This window comes from Alnus glutinosa, chromosome 5 (genome assembly GCF_958979055.1).
Source record: "Alnus glutinosa chromosome 5, dhAlnGlut1.1, whole genome shotgun sequence".
In the NCBI taxonomy this organism is placed as follows: Eukaryota; Viridiplantae; Streptophyta; class Magnoliopsida; order Fagales; family Betulaceae; genus Alnus; species Alnus glutinosa.
In genome coordinates this window covers 23,577,429-23,596,610 of record NC_084890.1, presented here as the reverse complement: position 1 = coordinate 23,596,610, position 19,182 = coordinate 23,577,429, and the positions used below count along the sequence as shown (strand labels likewise).

At 34.8% G+C, this 19,182-nt stretch overlaps 1 protein-coding gene across 1 annotated transcript; it reads left to right on the top strand.

Annotated features, from left to right (window-relative positions):
• Position 1: 1 nt before the first annotated feature.
• Positions 2–10,831, top strand: LOC133869117 (cationic amino acid transporter 1-like). The gene is made up of 2 exons (XM_062306083.1): positions 2–193; positions 10,352–10,831. The coding sequence occupies exons 1-2, from the start codon at positions 2–4 to the stop codon at positions 10,829–10,831; spliced, it is 672 nt and encodes a 223-aa protein (XP_062162067.1).
• Positions 10,832–19,182: the final 8,351 nt, after the last annotated feature.

Below are 19,182 nucleotides of genomic sequence, written 5' to 3'. Positions count from 1 at the left end.
CATGCTCGTCGCCAAGGCGGTCATTGGCTTCTTCACAAGCCTTGGTATTCTCTCCAACCTACTCTCTATCTCCACGCTGTTTATCTTCATGCTCGTCGTCGTTGCCCTTCTCGTCCGAGTCCATCACGAACTCCTCCAATTCTTCCAATCCTGCGTCCCCACCAGCGAGCAAGCACTCGCCAATCTAGTCGCGGTACTCCTACTGAAGCGGGACGAACCCAGCTGGCGGTGGTCTCAGACAATGAAATCAAGATTGACATATCACAAGAAAACAGTATAAATTTGCGGATTCCATTTTTGGAGAGGTGGGGCTGTTTGGTTCTGTTTGGGGGTAGAGGGAGAAGAACGTAGGCAGGCTTGGGATTATAAGTGACTGTGGGGGCAGAAATGCCACTAGGTTTGGGGGTAATTTACGGAAAGGTACCACTTGACTCTTGACTCGTAACGCGCTTGCTTGCAAGCTAAGAGTGTCAAGTATGACTTTTTGGGACACCCACTAATCATCTTTTCATTTAATATTTAGAACTCTCTTTTTTAATTATTTCAAAGAGAAAGAAAAGGAAAAAGATAAAACATATAAATAGATGAAATAAAAGGAAACAGAAAAGAAACTTTAAAGTGAACCATGCAGTAGAATCAAATTTCACTAAGACAATAAGATTTTTTTGTGCATTTCAGGATGCTCCCAAGAGTTGCAAAAATTTTTCCGTTCACATTTCCATTTGCAATCCCATTTCAATGATCAACAAAGAGTAAATTTTTTCAATTACAAATTATACAAAATTTTCACTCTTATTGCCATAGTTCAACCAACTTACGGACAATAAAACGCAAACATCATATGAACTGCGTGAAAATGAGGGAGCGAGAAGGAAAGAGGGGCGTAGACAGAGAGAAAGAAGATGTTAATAAGACTATGCATATGATTCTATCATTACATAGTATTGTGTATTGTTAAATGTATCAATATGTCATTATATTATGGGATGCAGTTGACTTATTGTTCTTACAGTATGGGATTGTGGTGGTAACCACAATCACATACGAGTTTTTGCAGGACCACAATCACATACGAGTTTTTGCAGGATGGAAGGAATGATGCAATTATTAGTATTTATGTTTAAGGCTAAGACTTTTAATATATGATATTTATGTGTTAATTTGTATTAGTTAAGAACAATGTTGAAGTATTATTAAGTGTTGCGTGTGGCATATATGTTATTGTTTTACGTGTATTTATTATATTAAAACACATGGATCGTATTTTAATATAATGAGGTAATTCAGTCAGGTCTGACATGTTATGTTTCCTAAGTTTTTAAAGGAAAAAAATATATTCCGCTGCCAATTATTTAACTCTGATGACGTCATAATGACACGTGAAAATTGAAATTTTCACTTACGCTTTTTTGTAAAAAGCGGGTCGTTACAACTATACACTCTTAAGTATGGGCTTGAGTTTTATCCTTAAGGTCTAATGCTCCTTTAACTCCTCTTAAGCCCATTGAAATAAATTTTAAGAGTTCAAAGCTCTTTAATGGCTTAAGCCCTTAGAAAATTAATTCATAAGCCAAATCATCTCTAAGTATTAAGCTACTTAGGAATTAAATTCATTTGCCCATGTTTTATCAAATAAAACAGTTTAAATAAATAAATGCATAACTAAGACCCAAATCATATAGTCAATTTAAATCAACTCAAAGATGGACCTAAAGGTATGTAACAATATCACACGACACCATTAATCACAATTGATTCCACTAAAATAATGTAACTGCACTTTAATATGTATTTTTTATTTAATAAATTAATCCATATAACGTACTTATTTATTACATATTACCTTCACGAAATTATTCTGTAGTTGAACTAAATTTAATATACTATAACTTTGTTCACTACCTTTTTTCTTTGATAACTTAAATTAATTAAATAATTATTTTTTTTATACAAGTAAAATTTCATCTCACACTTATACAAAATTAAATTTATGTCAACCGTCCATAGATCTATAGCTTTTTTTTTCTTCATGTGGAGCACTATTCAGTTATTTGAAACATGGACCCTGCACTCTTGCTCTCTCACTCTCTAGGTGAACAGAAAATCAATTCCGTACTAAAAGGCCCAAGTAAGATAAACAGAGGAGGGGCAAGAGGGGAAACTATTAATAATGTGGCCCGGGTGTAACGGGTTTTTGGCAGTGTCGTTACGAATCCAAAACCTTTTACAATCTGTCTGGTTTTGTGATTTTAAAAAGTGCGATTTAAATTAACGATTTTAAAATGTAAGATTTAAAAAAAATGATTTTTAAAAACGCAATTAAATGTTTGGCAAAATCGCAGTTTAGCCTTTAAAATCGCAAATTAACCTTTAAAATTCTGCGTTTTCAAAAAAGTATCATTTTACCTGGGATTTGAAAAAACAGATTTTTTACGTTTTCAAATCGCAATTTTTAAAAATGCAGTTTCCAAATTATTTATGTTCTGAGAATTGGTTTAAAATCGCACTTATTGTCTACGAAATCGCAATCCCAAACGCATCCTTAGTGTATGTAAATAACGGCTACTATGTTGACTTGTGTGGTTTCTTCTAACCGTTAATTGTGCTTAATCTATGTAGATACTATGTACTTTGTATAATGTAGAGGAAAACCTTCCTGCAATTCATGATTGATTGCATAAGGAAAAGAGAGGCAGAAGACTTGAAAGCTGGCTTAGAGTGTCATGTACATTTTTATATATATTTCCCTTTGCATTTGTTACCCATAGATTTTGGCATCAGCATGTCTACCTGCATACAGCTCAAAAAAACAAATTAATTCATCTACCTTCTCAGATTTTTAGTCCATTGTCGGCCCTTTTTTAGTTTTCTAGCCCATTATTTATTTATAGTGATGGACGTAAGTGTCTTACTTATACCGACTATTCGTAATTTCCTATATTCTTTTATCTCTCTTGCTTACGCTATTTTTCCCATTCCCTACATATTTCAACATACCTGTACACTACTTCAAAGCCCTTTTATTGCAGAAGACTTGAAAGATCATTTGTGTGCATATTTTCATTTCTTTTATTCTGCAGGGTCAGATTGTAAGAATTTACATTTTTCAGGGGATTAGTGGAAATATCCCAGATAATAGGTGCCTCTGTGCAAACCAAATTGACCAGTTCATGTTGAAGTTTCTGAATTTATAAGGATAATGCTTGTGTAATTCTGAAAAGGAGTGGAAGAGAAGTTAAAGGACTTCTTGGTTTCTTTGGGAATGAATGTCATAACAAATACAATTTTTTAATCTTTGTTCCAATTGAAATTGAATTTATTAATTACGTTCTAAATTTGAATTTTATTTGATCTGAATGAACATTTATCTCCGAACCTCCTTCTCCAAAGCCTTTTTATATTTGGAATATTGCTATCCATCTTGCTTAGTTGGTTAAGAACAGCTTCTAGAATCTTCTTATCACATGAAAAAGGTTCTAAATAAGTACCCCATATTGGGCTTGTTTGGCAATAGGGAGAAAATTCTTTCTTCATCACTTCACTTTTTTCAAAAACAATCAATTTCAAAACATTCTGACTTTATATCACATCAATAATTTTTTATTATTATTTAAATAAAAAAATTTCAAAATAATACAATTTTTTTTCTTTTTTTCTATACAAGTTTTATTTTATTTTATTTTATATCACATGTATCACTTCTTACTACTACCTCCAACTCACACTCTTACCAAACAAGGTCATTGTTTGGTAATTAAGGCCTTATTTCTTTTTGGGGAATGAAATATTTCATTAGAAAATGAAATAATTTATTACTGAAAATAAATGAGAGTGGAATAGAATAACGATTACTACTCCTTAGTTTCGTAGTTTAATGACAATACATATACTTTAATTGAAATCAAATTAAAATTACTAAAAAAACTCCATATTATTATTATTTTTTTCTTCTAAAAAAAAACTCAAATTATAAAAACAAATAATTTTTTTTTTTTAAAAAAAAAAACTAGAAAATAATGAGTAGTTTTTTCCAGAAAATGTAATTTATTCTTTTAAGAATTGCTATTTCTATCATTTTCCTCTTCATAAAAGGCCGATTAATTATTCAAAAAAATAAACCATACCAAACAAAGTAATGACTATTTCATAAGAATAATCATTATATTTTAAGAGTTTATTCCGCGAAATTCTAAATCCTTAAATGTAGGTACGTTAGGTTCCATGGCGGTGATGATATGTGAGAGTTGTGTCGGTTTGGTTTTGGTTGAAAATGGAGAAGCATGGAGTTGGTGAGACTCATCTACATGGGTTTGAACGTACAATTTCATGAAAATACTTGTTTAGGGTTTAACAATTGAGAAATGATTGGCAACCATCCCCACATACCACTCCTCACCACTATGGATGATTTCTCAAAAAATAATTAAAAATACAAGCCACTTAAGAGAGGTGGTGAGGAGTGGTATGTGGGGGTGGCTGCCAATCATTTCTCTTAACAATTAGCATACTTTATTAATAAAACAATAATCAAACACAAGCAATTTGATTACATTACCATAAATACAATTTAGACTTTCTTCCATTCAAATTCTATCTATGACACTCTTAATGGCTTCTCTGGTTAAAGCATGAATAGCTGAGTTAGCAAGATCTCAATTGACACATTCTCAATTTGATGCAATCTACTATTTGACCAAATTTAACGAAAAATCCTATCAGATTGTTAAAATTAAAAAAATGAAAAACGGATACACTAAATTGTAAGTTTTTTAAGTTTATGAAAGTAATTGCAAATCTAATGAAAGTTCACAATAATTAAGTGAAGTTTCCTTCTTTTTTTGTAATTTCATTTTTTTTTTTTTAATTTTCTCTTTCGATTTTTAAGAAATTTGGAGTTTTATAAGAAGAGAGACCCAAAAAAAAAAAAAAAGAAGAAGAAGAAAAAAAAAAAAAAAAAAAAAAAGTGGTCACATTATGTATATAAGTGTCACACCTGTTAATGAATTCCGCATATCAAAATCCCTCCTGAACTTCAAATAAATAAAATTAAAATAAACTCAAAATTTAAGAATTAAAAAAAAAAAAAAAAAAAAAAAAAAACAAGAGGAGTAAAAAGACAGCAAAAAGAGAGAGGTAGAAAGGAAGGAGAGATGTGAAAGACAGAGAAATGAAATAAATTTAGACCGTTAATTTTATTTTATTTTACAAGAAATCTCCAGGATTATATATTTCCACAGTTTCTACTAGCAGTGTCCAAAATTCGGTTGAAAACAAATGGGTCTAAGTAACTGAGTAATTATAGAAGTCACTCTTAAGTGTTTTTTTTTTTTTTTTTTTTAGTCCCTTCAAGAATGATATAATTTTTAAAATCACAACTTGATCAAAATTCAATAGTGATCAATCACAAGCGAGTAATGGTAAAAGTTCATCTTCTATCACTCTTGTATCCCTTAAAAAATGAGGTGGCTTTCAAAATTAAAATTAGCTTGTAATTGGTCACTATTGAATTTTAATCAAATAGCGATTTTAAAAGTCACCTTATTTTTAGAATTACCCTTCACAAGTTTAATGATAATTTTAAAGTCACATTATTTTTTAAAAGATAAAATAATAAAATAATAAAAAAATAAAAATTATTCCTACGTAACTAGGTTGTCTATCTTAATTAAAGCAACCTTTTGAATAATGGACACATTTGATTGGAACCCAACAACATTCCAAAAATATTTGTACGTACTATTAACCAAATTGTCAAGATTTCTAGCGAAAGAAATAAAGATCACGATTCACAAATAAAATTAGTGTAAATTACTCACAGAAAAAAAAAAAAAAGTGTAAATAAAAGAATCTTGTTAACTTTAGCAATCCTTCTTCTTCATTGATTATTTTCGGATGAGCAACGAAATCCGTTCTGTCGTTTCATTCTTAAATTCTTAGCCCTAGAGACATGAGTGCTCTCCCCCTTCCTTCAATAGCCGAAGAGAGCCCATTCTGTCCGGTAATGGCAGAAAACATGGATTTTTTGCCCACCAATAACCAATCGACACGTCAGCTAAAAAAATTAAAACCAAAAAACTGAAATGCTCCTGATGCAGTGAATCGCTTCTCTTTGTTCTTTCTTCTTCTGTTCTTTTTCTTTCCTTTCACCGGGACACGGTGAGGCAGAGGGAGAGAGTGGGTTCGAGAGAGGGGAGATCAGGAGAGTGAGATCAGGGGAGAGAGTGAAACAGAGAGAGATGCTGTCGGAGAGCGAGAGGATCCGATTGACGGTGGGCCAGCGCCAGAGGAGCAGGTCCGGTTATGGGTCGTTGACCGGTGGCTAGAGGTGCGATTTTCAGTGGCCAGAACCGACTTCCTGCGAGGCAAGGACGGTCCGGCAGTTCCTGTGGAGCGGGGTTGGCGCCAATCGGAGCTGAAAACGCCGGAGATGCGCTGACTGGGTTCGAGAGGGGGAGATCGGGGGAGAGAGTGAAACAGAGAGAGAGAGAGAGAGAGAGAGAGAGAGAGAGAGAGAGAGAGAGAGAGAGAGAGAGAGAGAGAGAGAGAGACGAACAGACAGAGGATCTGATCGCCGGAGGAGCAGGAGGAGAGAGAGGATCCAATCTCCAGAGGAGCAAGAGGCGACGTTCGGTTATGGGTCGTCGACTAGTTGCCGGAGAACTGACTTCCGGCGAGGCAGGGACGGTCCGGCAGGAGCTTTGCAGACTAAACAGTAATTGGAGGCTTTGGAGCTTTGCTTGTTGATTGATTTGAGAAAGGGAGGTTTTGCTTGTGTGTGTTTGACATATTTTCATTTGGTGTAATATGCTGATGTATATGTTTTCTATTAGAGGGCAAAAAGGGCTTGGTTTCTGCCAAGTCCGAACTGAAGTTATTCCCATAGCCAAATCCATGTTGCCTCTGGATTGCTCTTACCTTTCGTTAACGGGACTTTGACGTGACAGACTGACAGTGCTAATTAGCTGTTATATCAACTCTGATTAAAAAATAAGTAGAAGAAGGATGGATTGATCTCCCGTTGACGTGACAGACTGACAGTGCTAATTAGCTGTTATATCAACTCTGATTAAAAAAATAAATAGAAAAAGGATGGATTGATATTGCCATGTAAATAAAATAAAATAATAATCGGGTAAAAACTTGCAATTATGCATGTTTATACTTTATGTAGGTATTGGCAATTCAGCAATTGGTTGTTAAGCTGTCAACTTTTTTATTTTTTTATTTTTTAAAAGAAATAAAAGAAAACGATTAAATGGTATTTCAGGAAGAAAAAAAAAAGATGGCATAAATAGATACATCCAACCTATCTCACAAGTCCCAAGGACTGCATTAAAATTAGGGATAATTGCACCGTTGGTCCCTGTGGTATGCCATAATTATTTTTTACTCCCTATGGTTTAAAAAGTTCATGGGAGGTCCTCGTAGTATGCAATAATTACATATCGATCCCTGGCGTCAAATTCTGTTAAAATTTTTAACAAATTCCGTCAAATTCCACGTCAGCGACACGTGTCGCCAATAAGATGGCGATACGTGTCCATTGTAATAAAAAATATAAATTTATTAAAAAATAAATAAAAATACTTATTTTTTTTTTTAAAAAAAAATGAAATTCAAAAAAAAAAAAAGAAAAAAAAAAAGAAGAAGAGAAAGTTCAAAAGGGTGGCTGGGCCACCCCTTTGAGCTTTCTTTTTTTTTTTTGATTTTTTTTTTAAATAAGTATTTTTATTTATTTTTTAATAAATTTATATTTTTTTATTAAGATGGACACTTGTCACCATCTTATTGGTGACACATGTCGCTGGCGTGACATTTGACAGAATCTGTTAAAAATTTTAACAAAATTTGACGGCAGGGATCAATTTGTAATTGTTGCATACCACGAAGACCACCCATAAACTTTTTAAACCATAGGGAGTGAAAAATAATTATGGTATACCACAGGGACCAACGGTGCAATTATCCCTTAAAATTAACCACTGAGACCTAGAAACTAAGATAGTATAAAAATCCAACACTGGGATACTAACCACCCGATACTTCAAAAAAATAAAATAAAAACCCTTGATATGTCTTCCTTTCGTTTTTTGACTAGAAATTATAACCATGCATCATTTATATATCTCTATATAATTAAATTTTAAATTTATCATTTATTTTGCGGAATTCACACAAACTCAATGTACGTGTCATCCAATTATAAATTTAAAAATAAAATGTCTACGACATATATTTATATTATTTCTTTTCTTTGACATGAACTATTTCATTTGAAACTTGTTTTCCCTTATCACATCCGCATTCAAATAGGCTTGACAATTCGAGTTCATGGGTCGGATTCGTGTTGATCCGACCGACCCGATTACACAATCAGGTCCAACACAAATCTGATCCGATTATTAATCGGGTTGAATTCTTAAACTCGAACACGACTCATATATCAACCGAGTTACCCGAACATGACCCTGGTAACCCATTGTGAAGAAGAAGAACTGAAGAAGGCAAGAAGTTTGTCCGAGACTCCGAAGTCCGAAATCGTCCAAAGAAGAAGGATGAAGGATCGTCTTAGACTCTTCGTCTCAGTCACCTCCACTATCGTCGTCTTAATGGCAATTCCAGTGGTTTTTTTTTTTTTTTTTTTTTTTTTTTTTTTTTTTTTGATTAAGGTATCCCGCATCACCTTTAGCCAGGCATACATCACGTCGACTAAGCCCTCGGTCCGCCGAAACAGTCCTTGAGCTAGTACGAGTGATTCTAGAGGCCCAGCTAGGATCCACAGACTAATCCCTGGCCCATACTCTGCGCCACAGCAGGTATAAGACATTGAGTCGCGGGCTTCGCCCGGGTGGTTGGCCCCAAGAGGAATGTAGCACCTGGAAGTTTCGAACTTATGACCTCGCGGGTAGCACACCCTAGAATTTCTGTGGTTTCTTCACTGGCCAAGTGCATATTTCCACACAAAATTGAAAGCTCATCTGCCATGTCTGTGCTTGGCCGTCGTAGAAGGAATCCTTCCCAAAGACCCAGCAAAAACCCCACACTCCACTAAAGGGAGACGAACGCCCCAACCTCATAATTCCGATCGTCTGCAGCTAGGGTTGAAGGGAAGGGCAAAATACATGCTTAAAAAGATGCTGGTGCGGCTAGGGTTTCTAACTTTTTGCTAGGTTTGTTTCTTTTCTTTTTTTTTTTTAATTAAAAAAAAAAAAGGATTATAATCATGTTAGTGGGTCAACCCGCGGGTTGATCCGCTATGCATGATTATAACCGTATAATAATCGGGTTAACCTGATTATTACCCAAACTCAAACCCTTTATTTTCGTATCGTGTTCGTGTCGAGTTTACGAATCGCGTCAAAAATTGCCAAGTCTATATCCAAAAAGCTGTTTTTTATCATGCTCTTCTCACCTTGTTCTTGCTGACTTCCTTCAAAGGTATGCATTTCTTTAAATTTCTATTTCTATTTCTTTATTATTATTTTTATTTATCCCCATATGCAGTCATTTTTTCTTTCATTGTCAATCTTTTTCTTCCTAGGCTAAAAGCTCTTGTTTTTTTTTTTTTTTTTTTCCTATATAAATTCCATTCTTTTCTTGCCTTTACTTTATGATTTTGGGCCCCTTACTCTCCCAAAATTGATGTGGCTCTTAAAATAATCATTAAATTTATTATAAATCACTATTAGATTTTGATCCAATGATGATTTTAAAAGCCACATCAAATTTGGGAGGACAAAAAGAAGATAATATGGTATAACATTACTCTTTGTAATATTCTGCTATAATATTACAAAGAGTAATGCTATAAAAATTTGTTTCATTTTCGTAAAAATTTGTTTCCCTTTCATAAAATTGTACAACATTTTTTAAATTTGAGCTTCTCCTTCCTGCACACACACCCTCTTGCAGTCCACTCTCTGCCTTTGCCAAAGGTTGCCAACCGTTTATGGAGTTCGCCGGAATCTGCCACCAGAGGCATCAGAATCCCCCATCAGAAGTCGCCGTTAGAGGTCACTAGTTGTCCCTGATTTTCCTTCGAACCAAATGCCAAAAAATCTTTATAGTTGAAATCAACGTCCAGCTAAAAGAATATTCAATTGAAAATATTTTATGTCAAAATAAACGGAGCCTAATTTTATAAGGAAATATGAATTTAATCACATAATTCATATTACGACGGATATCTCACACACATAGCGCGTACCCACATGATTCCCGGGTGGTTTGCCAAAGTGGACGTCAGAACAGGGACACCCATCAACGCCACAGTCGTCATCCTCTCAGTCTCCACACTGTTTATCTTCATGCTTGTGGCTGCTGCGCTTCTTGTGCGACGCTACTATGTCAGCGGGGTGACGACAAGCTCATTGTGTGTCTCTGGCTTATAATTGGTTCTTCCATTGGAACTGCTGCATATTGGGGATTAAGTGATGGTTGGATCGGGTACACAATAACTGTGCCAATTTGGGTGATTGGAACCGTTGGGCTTTGGGTTTTGGTTCCACATGCAAGAAATCCAGAACTTTGGGGAGTGCCATTGGTTCCATGGCTTCCATCAACTTCGATTGCGATCAATATATTTCTTCTTGGATCGATAGATAAAGCGTCGTTCATAAGGTTCGGGATATGGACTGGAATTATGTTGGTTTACTATTTGTTTTTCGGGTTGCATTTGTCGTATGACAATGCAACGGCGTCTGGGGAGAAGAGGATGGATGATGGTGCGCAGTTGAAGGTGGTCGAAGACGGGGTTAACACTTCAGCGACTGGTTCTGGTTCAGCTGTCATGAACGTCGGCAATGCTTCTACATTTGGTGGCAGTTTTTAGATGACTAAAATAAATAGCTAGCCGTTCATATTGTGAAGGAGAGAGAGCCAAGCATTCCACTTTCTTTATTTCTTTCTTTTTTCCTGTAAATGTGCTCATGATTTCAGATATGAATATTCTACAATTATTTGTCCAAATTTTAAAAAATTCGGGCAAATTAGGTGATTGTGAGATAACATTTATATATAGACACACCTGATCGGATAAGTGGTTGAATAGACTTTTTATTTTGAGAAATGATTGCTGTACAACTCTTGACACAACTTTAATTTTATATAACTCAAACAACTTTTTTTCAAGCTAACCACTGAATCTATTTTCCTACACGTGGGTTCTACATATCCAATGGTTGATTTAAATAAATAAATAAATATTGTTGGAGTTATACAAGAGTTTTAAAGAAGTTGTAAACTTATTATATCTCTTTTATTTGGTCAAGTAGATTTCATAAATGATCTCTCACAATTACATGCATAAATTATTTTAAATGCTACAAATAATTATAGATGATCCTAATACCATGATTTCTCACAATCTGTGTTATAAGAATAGGAGTCTTAAATTAGTAATAACCTATTATAGTTATTTCTAGGCTATTAGAGTTTATTTTGAATGTTATCCACGTCGAGTATATCTCCGTGAGTATTAAACTTATGTTTTATTATTTCATTAGGAGTTTATTGGTATCTTGGTTAGTAGAAGGATGATCGTGAGATCAACTAGGGGAGTTATCTCTTAGTATTATCTTTCAATTAGAAGTCAAGTTGTAATCTCTATTTAAAGAGTTGTTGATGGATAATAAAGCAATTAAGCAGAAAATTAATCTCAAGCCTAGTATTTGAAAAAAGGTCTAAGGTCCCTTCAACGACTTTAAAGGTCTAAATTTCGTCTACAAACCAAAAACTATCATGTTACGTGTTTGCGAAAGCATTCTTGTAACAATCTGCACGTCTATACGTTTAAAAGTTGTATTCAGGAAAAAAAAAATTGTTAAAATGTAATGCAATATTTTATATTGAATACTGAAACTTCCATGATTATCCAACGTTTTAATTCACCACTTTTCCAAATATTTTAATTAAACTGATAGAATATATATATATATATATATTAATTTAATTTAATTAGTAAAAATACTACATACCGACCCACATCACTATTTCAATACGTTGATATGACATTATAGATTTACGATTTTTTTTTCTTTTTTCTTTTTTCTTTTTTAACAAGGGTTAATGAATAATGCTACATATTACATCTATATTGCACTCCCATTCCATTTGGCCAATATGGTATAGTTCTCAACCCGTAGATCAACCTTTATTTAAATAAATAATTAAAGAAAAATGGACACAGTCACATTAGTCCAGCAAGATGGGGGTATACTACTTAGTATTAAACTCTTTTTTTTTTTGTTCTTTCTTTTAAAATTGAGTATGTAGTATTATTTAATGGCTGAAATATAAGGGTAGATTAATAATGTCATGTACGTTAGCATAGTGTGTTATTTAATTTATGAGATATCATACGTTTATAACTTTTGTACAACTTTTGTACAACTCTAACAATTTTTTTAAAAATCAACCATTGAATATTGGGATTTGATTCTTGTACAACACCAATACAACAACTGTACAACAACCCCTCACATGAGGGTGAGCCCCAGTATGTGGGACCCACCCTCATGTGAGGGATTGTTGTACAGTTGTTGTATTGGTGTTGTAAATCTAACATTTTCCTTGAATATTTAGAACCCACATGTAGAAAAACAGATCTAATGGTTAGTTTAAAAAAAAAAAAAAAAGTTGTTGGAGTTGTACAACAATCATTTCTCTTAATTTATACTTCTTCTATTTAAAGTAAATCATGCGATGCGATATCATGTTAAATTACTATTTATTTTAAAAATTTAAATTAATAAAATTTAATAAATTTAATCATTTAATTAATATTTTAATTCATTATACAATAAATAATACAAAAGTTTATGATTGTATGAACCAAGTCCAGTTTACACGCGAAATTCAAAATCTTGAAATAGACATATTATGTTCTTTCTCTAGTCTTTCTCATATTGTCTCACTTTTTAAAATAACCATAGGATCGGTGGGGGTTATGTGTAAGATATGCATCAACCACACATATTTAATGGTAGGTTTTTTTTTTTAACTCTTTAATAGTAATTTTTAAAAATAAGAGGATTGGAAAAGGATCATAAGGAGGTAAATGATAATTTATACGCACATTTAATATGTGACTCATACATATAAGACATATTTAAAAATATCTACAAGATATTTACAAATAACACATCTCTAACTCTCTAAGTCATTCTACAAACCTCGGGCATCGGATTTCACGGAACCAGACCAGACTTGGTACACTGCTATTTTTCGGCTGATACAGTAAATGCACCTTATTGGCCCTTATTTTCTTATTAATGGGGACTTGAATACGGCATGGCTCGGGGAACCAAATTAAAGTCAGAATTTAAGCCGACTTTGACCAACTAAAACCCGCAATTCCATTTGATTGGATTTTTATTTGGATTTTTTTTTTTTTTTTTACGTACCCACATTAGAAGGGAAAGTGAATTTAAACTAGTAATTTTCGCTTCATGAAGCGTGGTATTTAGCCGATTGAGCTATCCCTTCCGACAATTTTCATTTGGATTTACTTTGTCCCATCTCCTTCTTGGAATTGGAATACAATTGAGATAATTTATTTCATAGTTAAGATTTAAAGTTAGTTTATTTAATGATGCATATGAAATTAATGTTAACACGTCTTTTAAAAACTTTAAATTATGTAAAATTATGCATCAACTTTAAATTCCGATTATAAAATACAATATCCATTTCATTTAAAATGAAAAGGATTCTATTCTCATTTTGATTGGATTTTAATTTGGATATTAACTTTATCCAATCTCTTACTACCTTGTCTAGAATAAGGTTGACAATTTTTATACGACCCGAAAATTCAATATGACACGAAGTTATAAGATTCAGGTTTATGTTCGGAATAATCTTAAGGGCTATCAACGAATTATGCAACGTTGGGTTCGAAAAGAAGGTGGGAAGCTTGAGGGCCAGATACAAGCCAAAGAGCAGGAACTCCAAGCCCTTCAATTGCAACCACTGATTGAGGAAGAACAAGAGCTCCAATTGAAGGATGCTATTCATTCTCTCCTTGAACAAGAGGAGATGAAGTGGAAACAACGGGCGAAAGAAAATTAGTTGCAATTTGGTGATCGTAATACAAAGTTTTTCCATGCAAGTGCAAATCAGAAATTTAAAAGCCATCGTATAGAAAAGATCCTTGATCAAGAGGGGCAGCTGTTTATTGAACATTCTGAGATTGAAGGGGCTTTTATTAATTATTTTACAGAATTGTTCACAGCAGGGTCTGATTTGGAGGTAGAAGCCAGCTCGAATGCTATCCAACCGAAAGTCACAGCAGCCATGAACAATCAGCTGCTGGTTGATTTCACTCCAGACGAGATTGGCATAGCTCTTAGCCAAATGGCAGCCCTTAAGGCCCCGGGACCTGATGGCTTCACAGCAAGTTTTTTCCAGAAGAATTGGAGCACCATTCATGGGGAGGTTTGCAATGCTATCATGTCTTTTTTTGATACTGGTGTGTTAGATCCGAAGATTAATATGACTAATATTGTATTGATTCCGAAGATTTCTTCCCCTCAAAGTGTCACAGATTTTAGACCTATTAGCTTATGTAATGTCATTTATAAACTAATTTCTAAAGTCTTGGCTAACCGGTTTAAAGGAGTGTTGCCAGGAATTATATCCTCTTCACAGAGTGCTTTTCTAGCGTGCAGGTTGATAACGGATAATGTTATTATAGCGTATGAGATATTGCATACCATGCAAAATCGGCTGTGGAGCAAGGTTGGTTTTATGGGGCTGAAGTTAGACATGAGCAAAGCATACGATCGAGTGGAATGGGCCTTTTTGGAGACTGTGATGAGGAGGCTCGGGTTTGATGATCGGTGGATTAATTTGGTGATGGCTTGTGTCAAATCGGTGACCTATTCAGTTGTGGTTAATGGCAATTCAGTGGGTTCTATCACACCTACTAAGGGAATTAGACAAGGGGATCCCATTTCCCCTTATCTCTTTCTGTTGTGTGCTGAAGCTTTAAGCTCTTTGATTTCCCATGCTGCTGAAACTGGTGTCATTACAGGAGTGCCTACTTCACCACGGGGACCAAGAGTCAGTCACTTGTTTTTTGCAGATGACAGCTTGCTCTTCTGCAAAGCAAACTCGGTGGAATGGAGGCGGCTTATGAAGATTTTAGGGATCTATGAAGCGGGTTCCGGTCAGAAACTTAATCTTCAAAAGACATCTATACTTTTTAGCCGTAATACAAGTACTGAGAAGAAGGCCGAAATCCTTAACCTATCCGGGTTTACAGAAGCACAGAGGATAGACAAGTATCTCGGGTTGCCATCGTACATTGGAAAATCAAAATTACAATCCTTCAACTCCATTAAAGACAAAGTCCAACAAAGGCTTAACAACTGGAAGGTAAAATTCCTATCACAGGCAGGGAAAGAAATTCTTCTTAAAGCTGTTGTACAAGCGATCCCTACATACAGCATGAGTGTCTTCCTTCTGCCAGTGTCATTATGTAAAGAGTTGCAGGGTATGATGCAGCGGTTTTGGTGGGGGCATATGGCTAAGGAGTCCAATGTGCATTGGATGAGTTGGGAAAGGATGGGCAGATCTAAAATGATGGGAGGACTAGGATTCAGGGATCTTTTGATGTTCAACAAAGCCTTGCTTGCGAAGCAAGGGTGGAGGATTTTGCAGAATCCTGATTCCCTTTTTGCCACAGTTCTAAAGGCCAAGTATTTTAAAAATGGCTCGTTCATGGAGGCGGAGGTGGGAGCTCGTCCCTCTTTTGTGTGGAGAAGTTTAACTTCCAGTAGAGATCTGTTGCAAGAAGGTTTATTGTGGAGAATAGGGGATGGTAAGAGTGTCAATATTTGGAAAGACAGGTGGCTGCCTACCCCCACTTCTTTTTCAGTGATGTCTCCAATCCGGGTGCTTCCGGATACTGCTACGGTCTCAAGGCTTATTGACCCTAGATTGGGAGGGTGGAATTGTAACTTCATTAAGGATATTTTCCACCAAGATGAAGCGGAAGTCATTGCATCTATCCCTCTTAGCCCTTCCTACCCTCCGGACAGATTGACATGGCTTGGTACTACTGATGGGTTGTTCACAGTTAGAAGCGCCTATCATATGGGCATGGAAATCCAAGCACGTAGCCACGGTAGCACATCAAGGGCAGCGTCCGGCCAAAGAGTTTGGTCTTGTATTTGGAGCCTACCGGTGCAAAATCAAGTCAAGATATTTTTATGGCGTGCTTGTAATAATTTACTCCCTACTAGGTGCAATCTAGCTTTGAGGAAAATTGTGGAAGATAACATTTGCCCATGCTGTAGAAGAGAGGTAGAAACTACTTTGCATGTTATTTGGAACTGTCCGGCAGCCCAAGATGTTTGGGGAGGAGGTTCTATTCTGTTTCAAAAATCTTATTTTATGGGGGACAATTTCATGCAATTTATGGAATATAGTATGGACAGGTTTTCTAAGGAGGATGTGGGGTTATTGGCCACTATTGCAAGACGTATTTGGCTGCGAAGAAATAAATTTATTTTTGAAAATTTATTCACCCCTCCACAAGTTGTTTATAAGGAAGCATCTGACGCTTATAGTGATTATTGTAGAGTACATCTTCAGGAGGAACATGGGGGACACATTCGAGAAGTTACAGAGCCTCATGTAGCTTTAACCAATTGGCAACCACCCCCGAATGGTATTATAAAAGTTAACTGGGATGCTTATTTAAACATGAAAGATAGATATGTTGGTATTGGGATTGTGGCCCGGGATCATAGTGGAAATTTTATGGGGGCAAGGGCAATCACCAAGAAGGTTATAGGCTCTCCGAAACTAGCTGAAACTATGGCTGCCCTTGAAGTGGTGTTGTTTTGTAAAGAATGTGGTTTTTTTGAAGTAATTCTAGAAGGGGATCCCAAACAAGTGGTCAATGATGTTAATGCTAGGAAGACAGATTTGTCGGCAGCTGGTTTGTTTGTGGATGACATTCTTTCAGAGCTTAAAGGTCTGAGGTATGTTAAGGTAGCTCATATAGGGAGGAATTCTAATAATGTAGCCCATGTCCTAGCAAAAGAGGCTTCGGCCAAATTTTTAGACATGGCGTGGCTGGAAGATGTTCCAGATTTTCTTGTGTATGCTGTAAATAGGGATCGTTTATATCCCTAGATTCCAATTTTGGGATCATTTTTATTTTCAATGAAGGCACGTCTACTTTGTTCAAAAAAAAAAAAAAAAAAGATTCAGGTTTATGATAATAGGGTTGGGGTCATGACCTGGTTACAATTATGTCAAACGAGTCAACTCATGGGTTGACACATTAACACGTTTAGGGAAAAAAAAAAAAATAAAGAAAGAAGAAAACACTACACGGCTGCTGCCTAAGTAACCCTAAGTTTTGTCAATTATTTAAGTTCTTCCCAAAATAGCCGTCTTTCTTCTCTTCTCCTCTATGATTCCATCTCTCTCTCTCTCTCTCTCTCTCTCTTTCTCTCTCTCTCTCACACACACACACACACAAAAATCACTGAAATTTCTGTTTGGTTCCCGAGAAAACACAAGAAAGTACAAATAAAATTAATGGATGAACGAAAATTTGAGTCGATTTTATCTGTTTTTGTTTGTTTCCCAAGATTTTAATGTAATGTCTTTGATCTGGCTTATGGGAAAATGGGTGTTTCTAGTCTTCTAGATTTGGGAATATAGCAACAGCATATCTCGTTCATACCTAAAACAGAAAAAAGAATTGGGTCATTCGGGTCGTATCAACCCGACACGACTGGTTAGCTAAATGAGTCAAGCGTGTCGTGTATTACAAGGCTTATACACGTGTCGTGTTCGAGTTTCGTGTATCAAGCTAATCGTGTCGGGTTTGGGTTGTTTGTTCAATCGAGTCGTCTTGAACTCGACACGTCAACCCGTTTTGCCAACCCCTAGTCTAGAGCCTTCGATTCATTGTGGGCCTTGTTGTTGTTTGTCTCTTTTATTTTTTTCTTATAAACAAATATTCGGATTTCATTCATTAATCAAGAAACCATAGCTGATTTCTCTAACAAAACAATATCACACATAAAATTGATAATTTCTTTCAACCAAATCTAATTTATGACTTGTTTAACTGCAGCCTTTACTAGGCAATGGGCCGCAGAATTTGCCTCTCAACTTGTATAGCAGAGCTATAACTTTCAGTGTATCATCCATTACCTATCTATACCTACTCCAATTATGACCTATGAAATTTAATGCATGTCAACCTCCAAAATTATGTATTGGAATCCCAATGCTTGCTTGTTTCTTCATCTACTGCATCTCCTAATTTTTTTTTTCTACTATTATTGTTGCAGGGTATGCACGCAATTTCCCCGTCTCTCTTCTCGGTTCCTTTCAGGGTAGAGTTATTCTTTTTTTCAAACCCTTGGGATTTTAAAATTAAAATAATAATAAAATAAAAAATTACATGGGTGAACAAAAAAAATATAAATTTAATAGTTGATTTGCACATCTTTTATACCAAGATGAACAATGGATGAACAAAAAAGATGAAAATCAAATATTTTTAAAACTAACAAGAAAAATAAAAAATAAAAAGTTAGAATTATCTAAAAGTATATATAGCCTGCATTCATTATCTGCACGTGCAGATGTGATTAACAAAAAAAATTATCCGTTTATGCAAATGCGGATAGCGGGTATATTTACATCACCCCCTCACCCACATCCTCAAACCTTATGTGGCGTGGTCATTCCAATCAAAAAACAAAGAGAAATTGTACACATAAATCTTTACACATTTTTATACAACCAAATTTTAAATCTATTATTGAATTTGCAGGATTCAGTGTGAGTCTTATAAATTTAATGATAGATTTGAAAATGATATGGGTAGGAGATGAATGTATTTATATCATTTCTTAAAAAAAGAAATTTTCTTGCACTAAATATTAGGAGACCTCAACACATAAGTTTTGGAGGATAGAAAGTTATGTATAGATTACTCAAAAAGATCAATTAATCTTTTGCTAATCTCTTTGACAAATCTAATATTGAATCTGTTGAACTCATATGTAGATCCTAGATATTCATTCAATAGGATATTTGTTCATCTCTTATACGAATATGGATAAAAGTTGGACAAAGGATAAAAATCAAACTTAGAAAAAAACCAGAAAAAAAAAAAAAAAAAAAAAAAAAAAAAAAAAACCTTGA

What these genes read in the sequence shown, in the direction of transcription:
- LOC133869117 (XM_062306083.1), top strand. Translation starts at nt 2, where the DNA reads ATGCTCGTCGCCAAGGCGGTCATTGGCTTCTTCACAAGCCTTGGTATT. An exon ending in CACTCGCCAATCTAGTCGCG is followed by an intron (nt 194 to 10,351) that starts GTACTCCTACTG and finishes CTACTATGTCAG; the next exon opens with CGGGGTGACGACAAGCTCAT.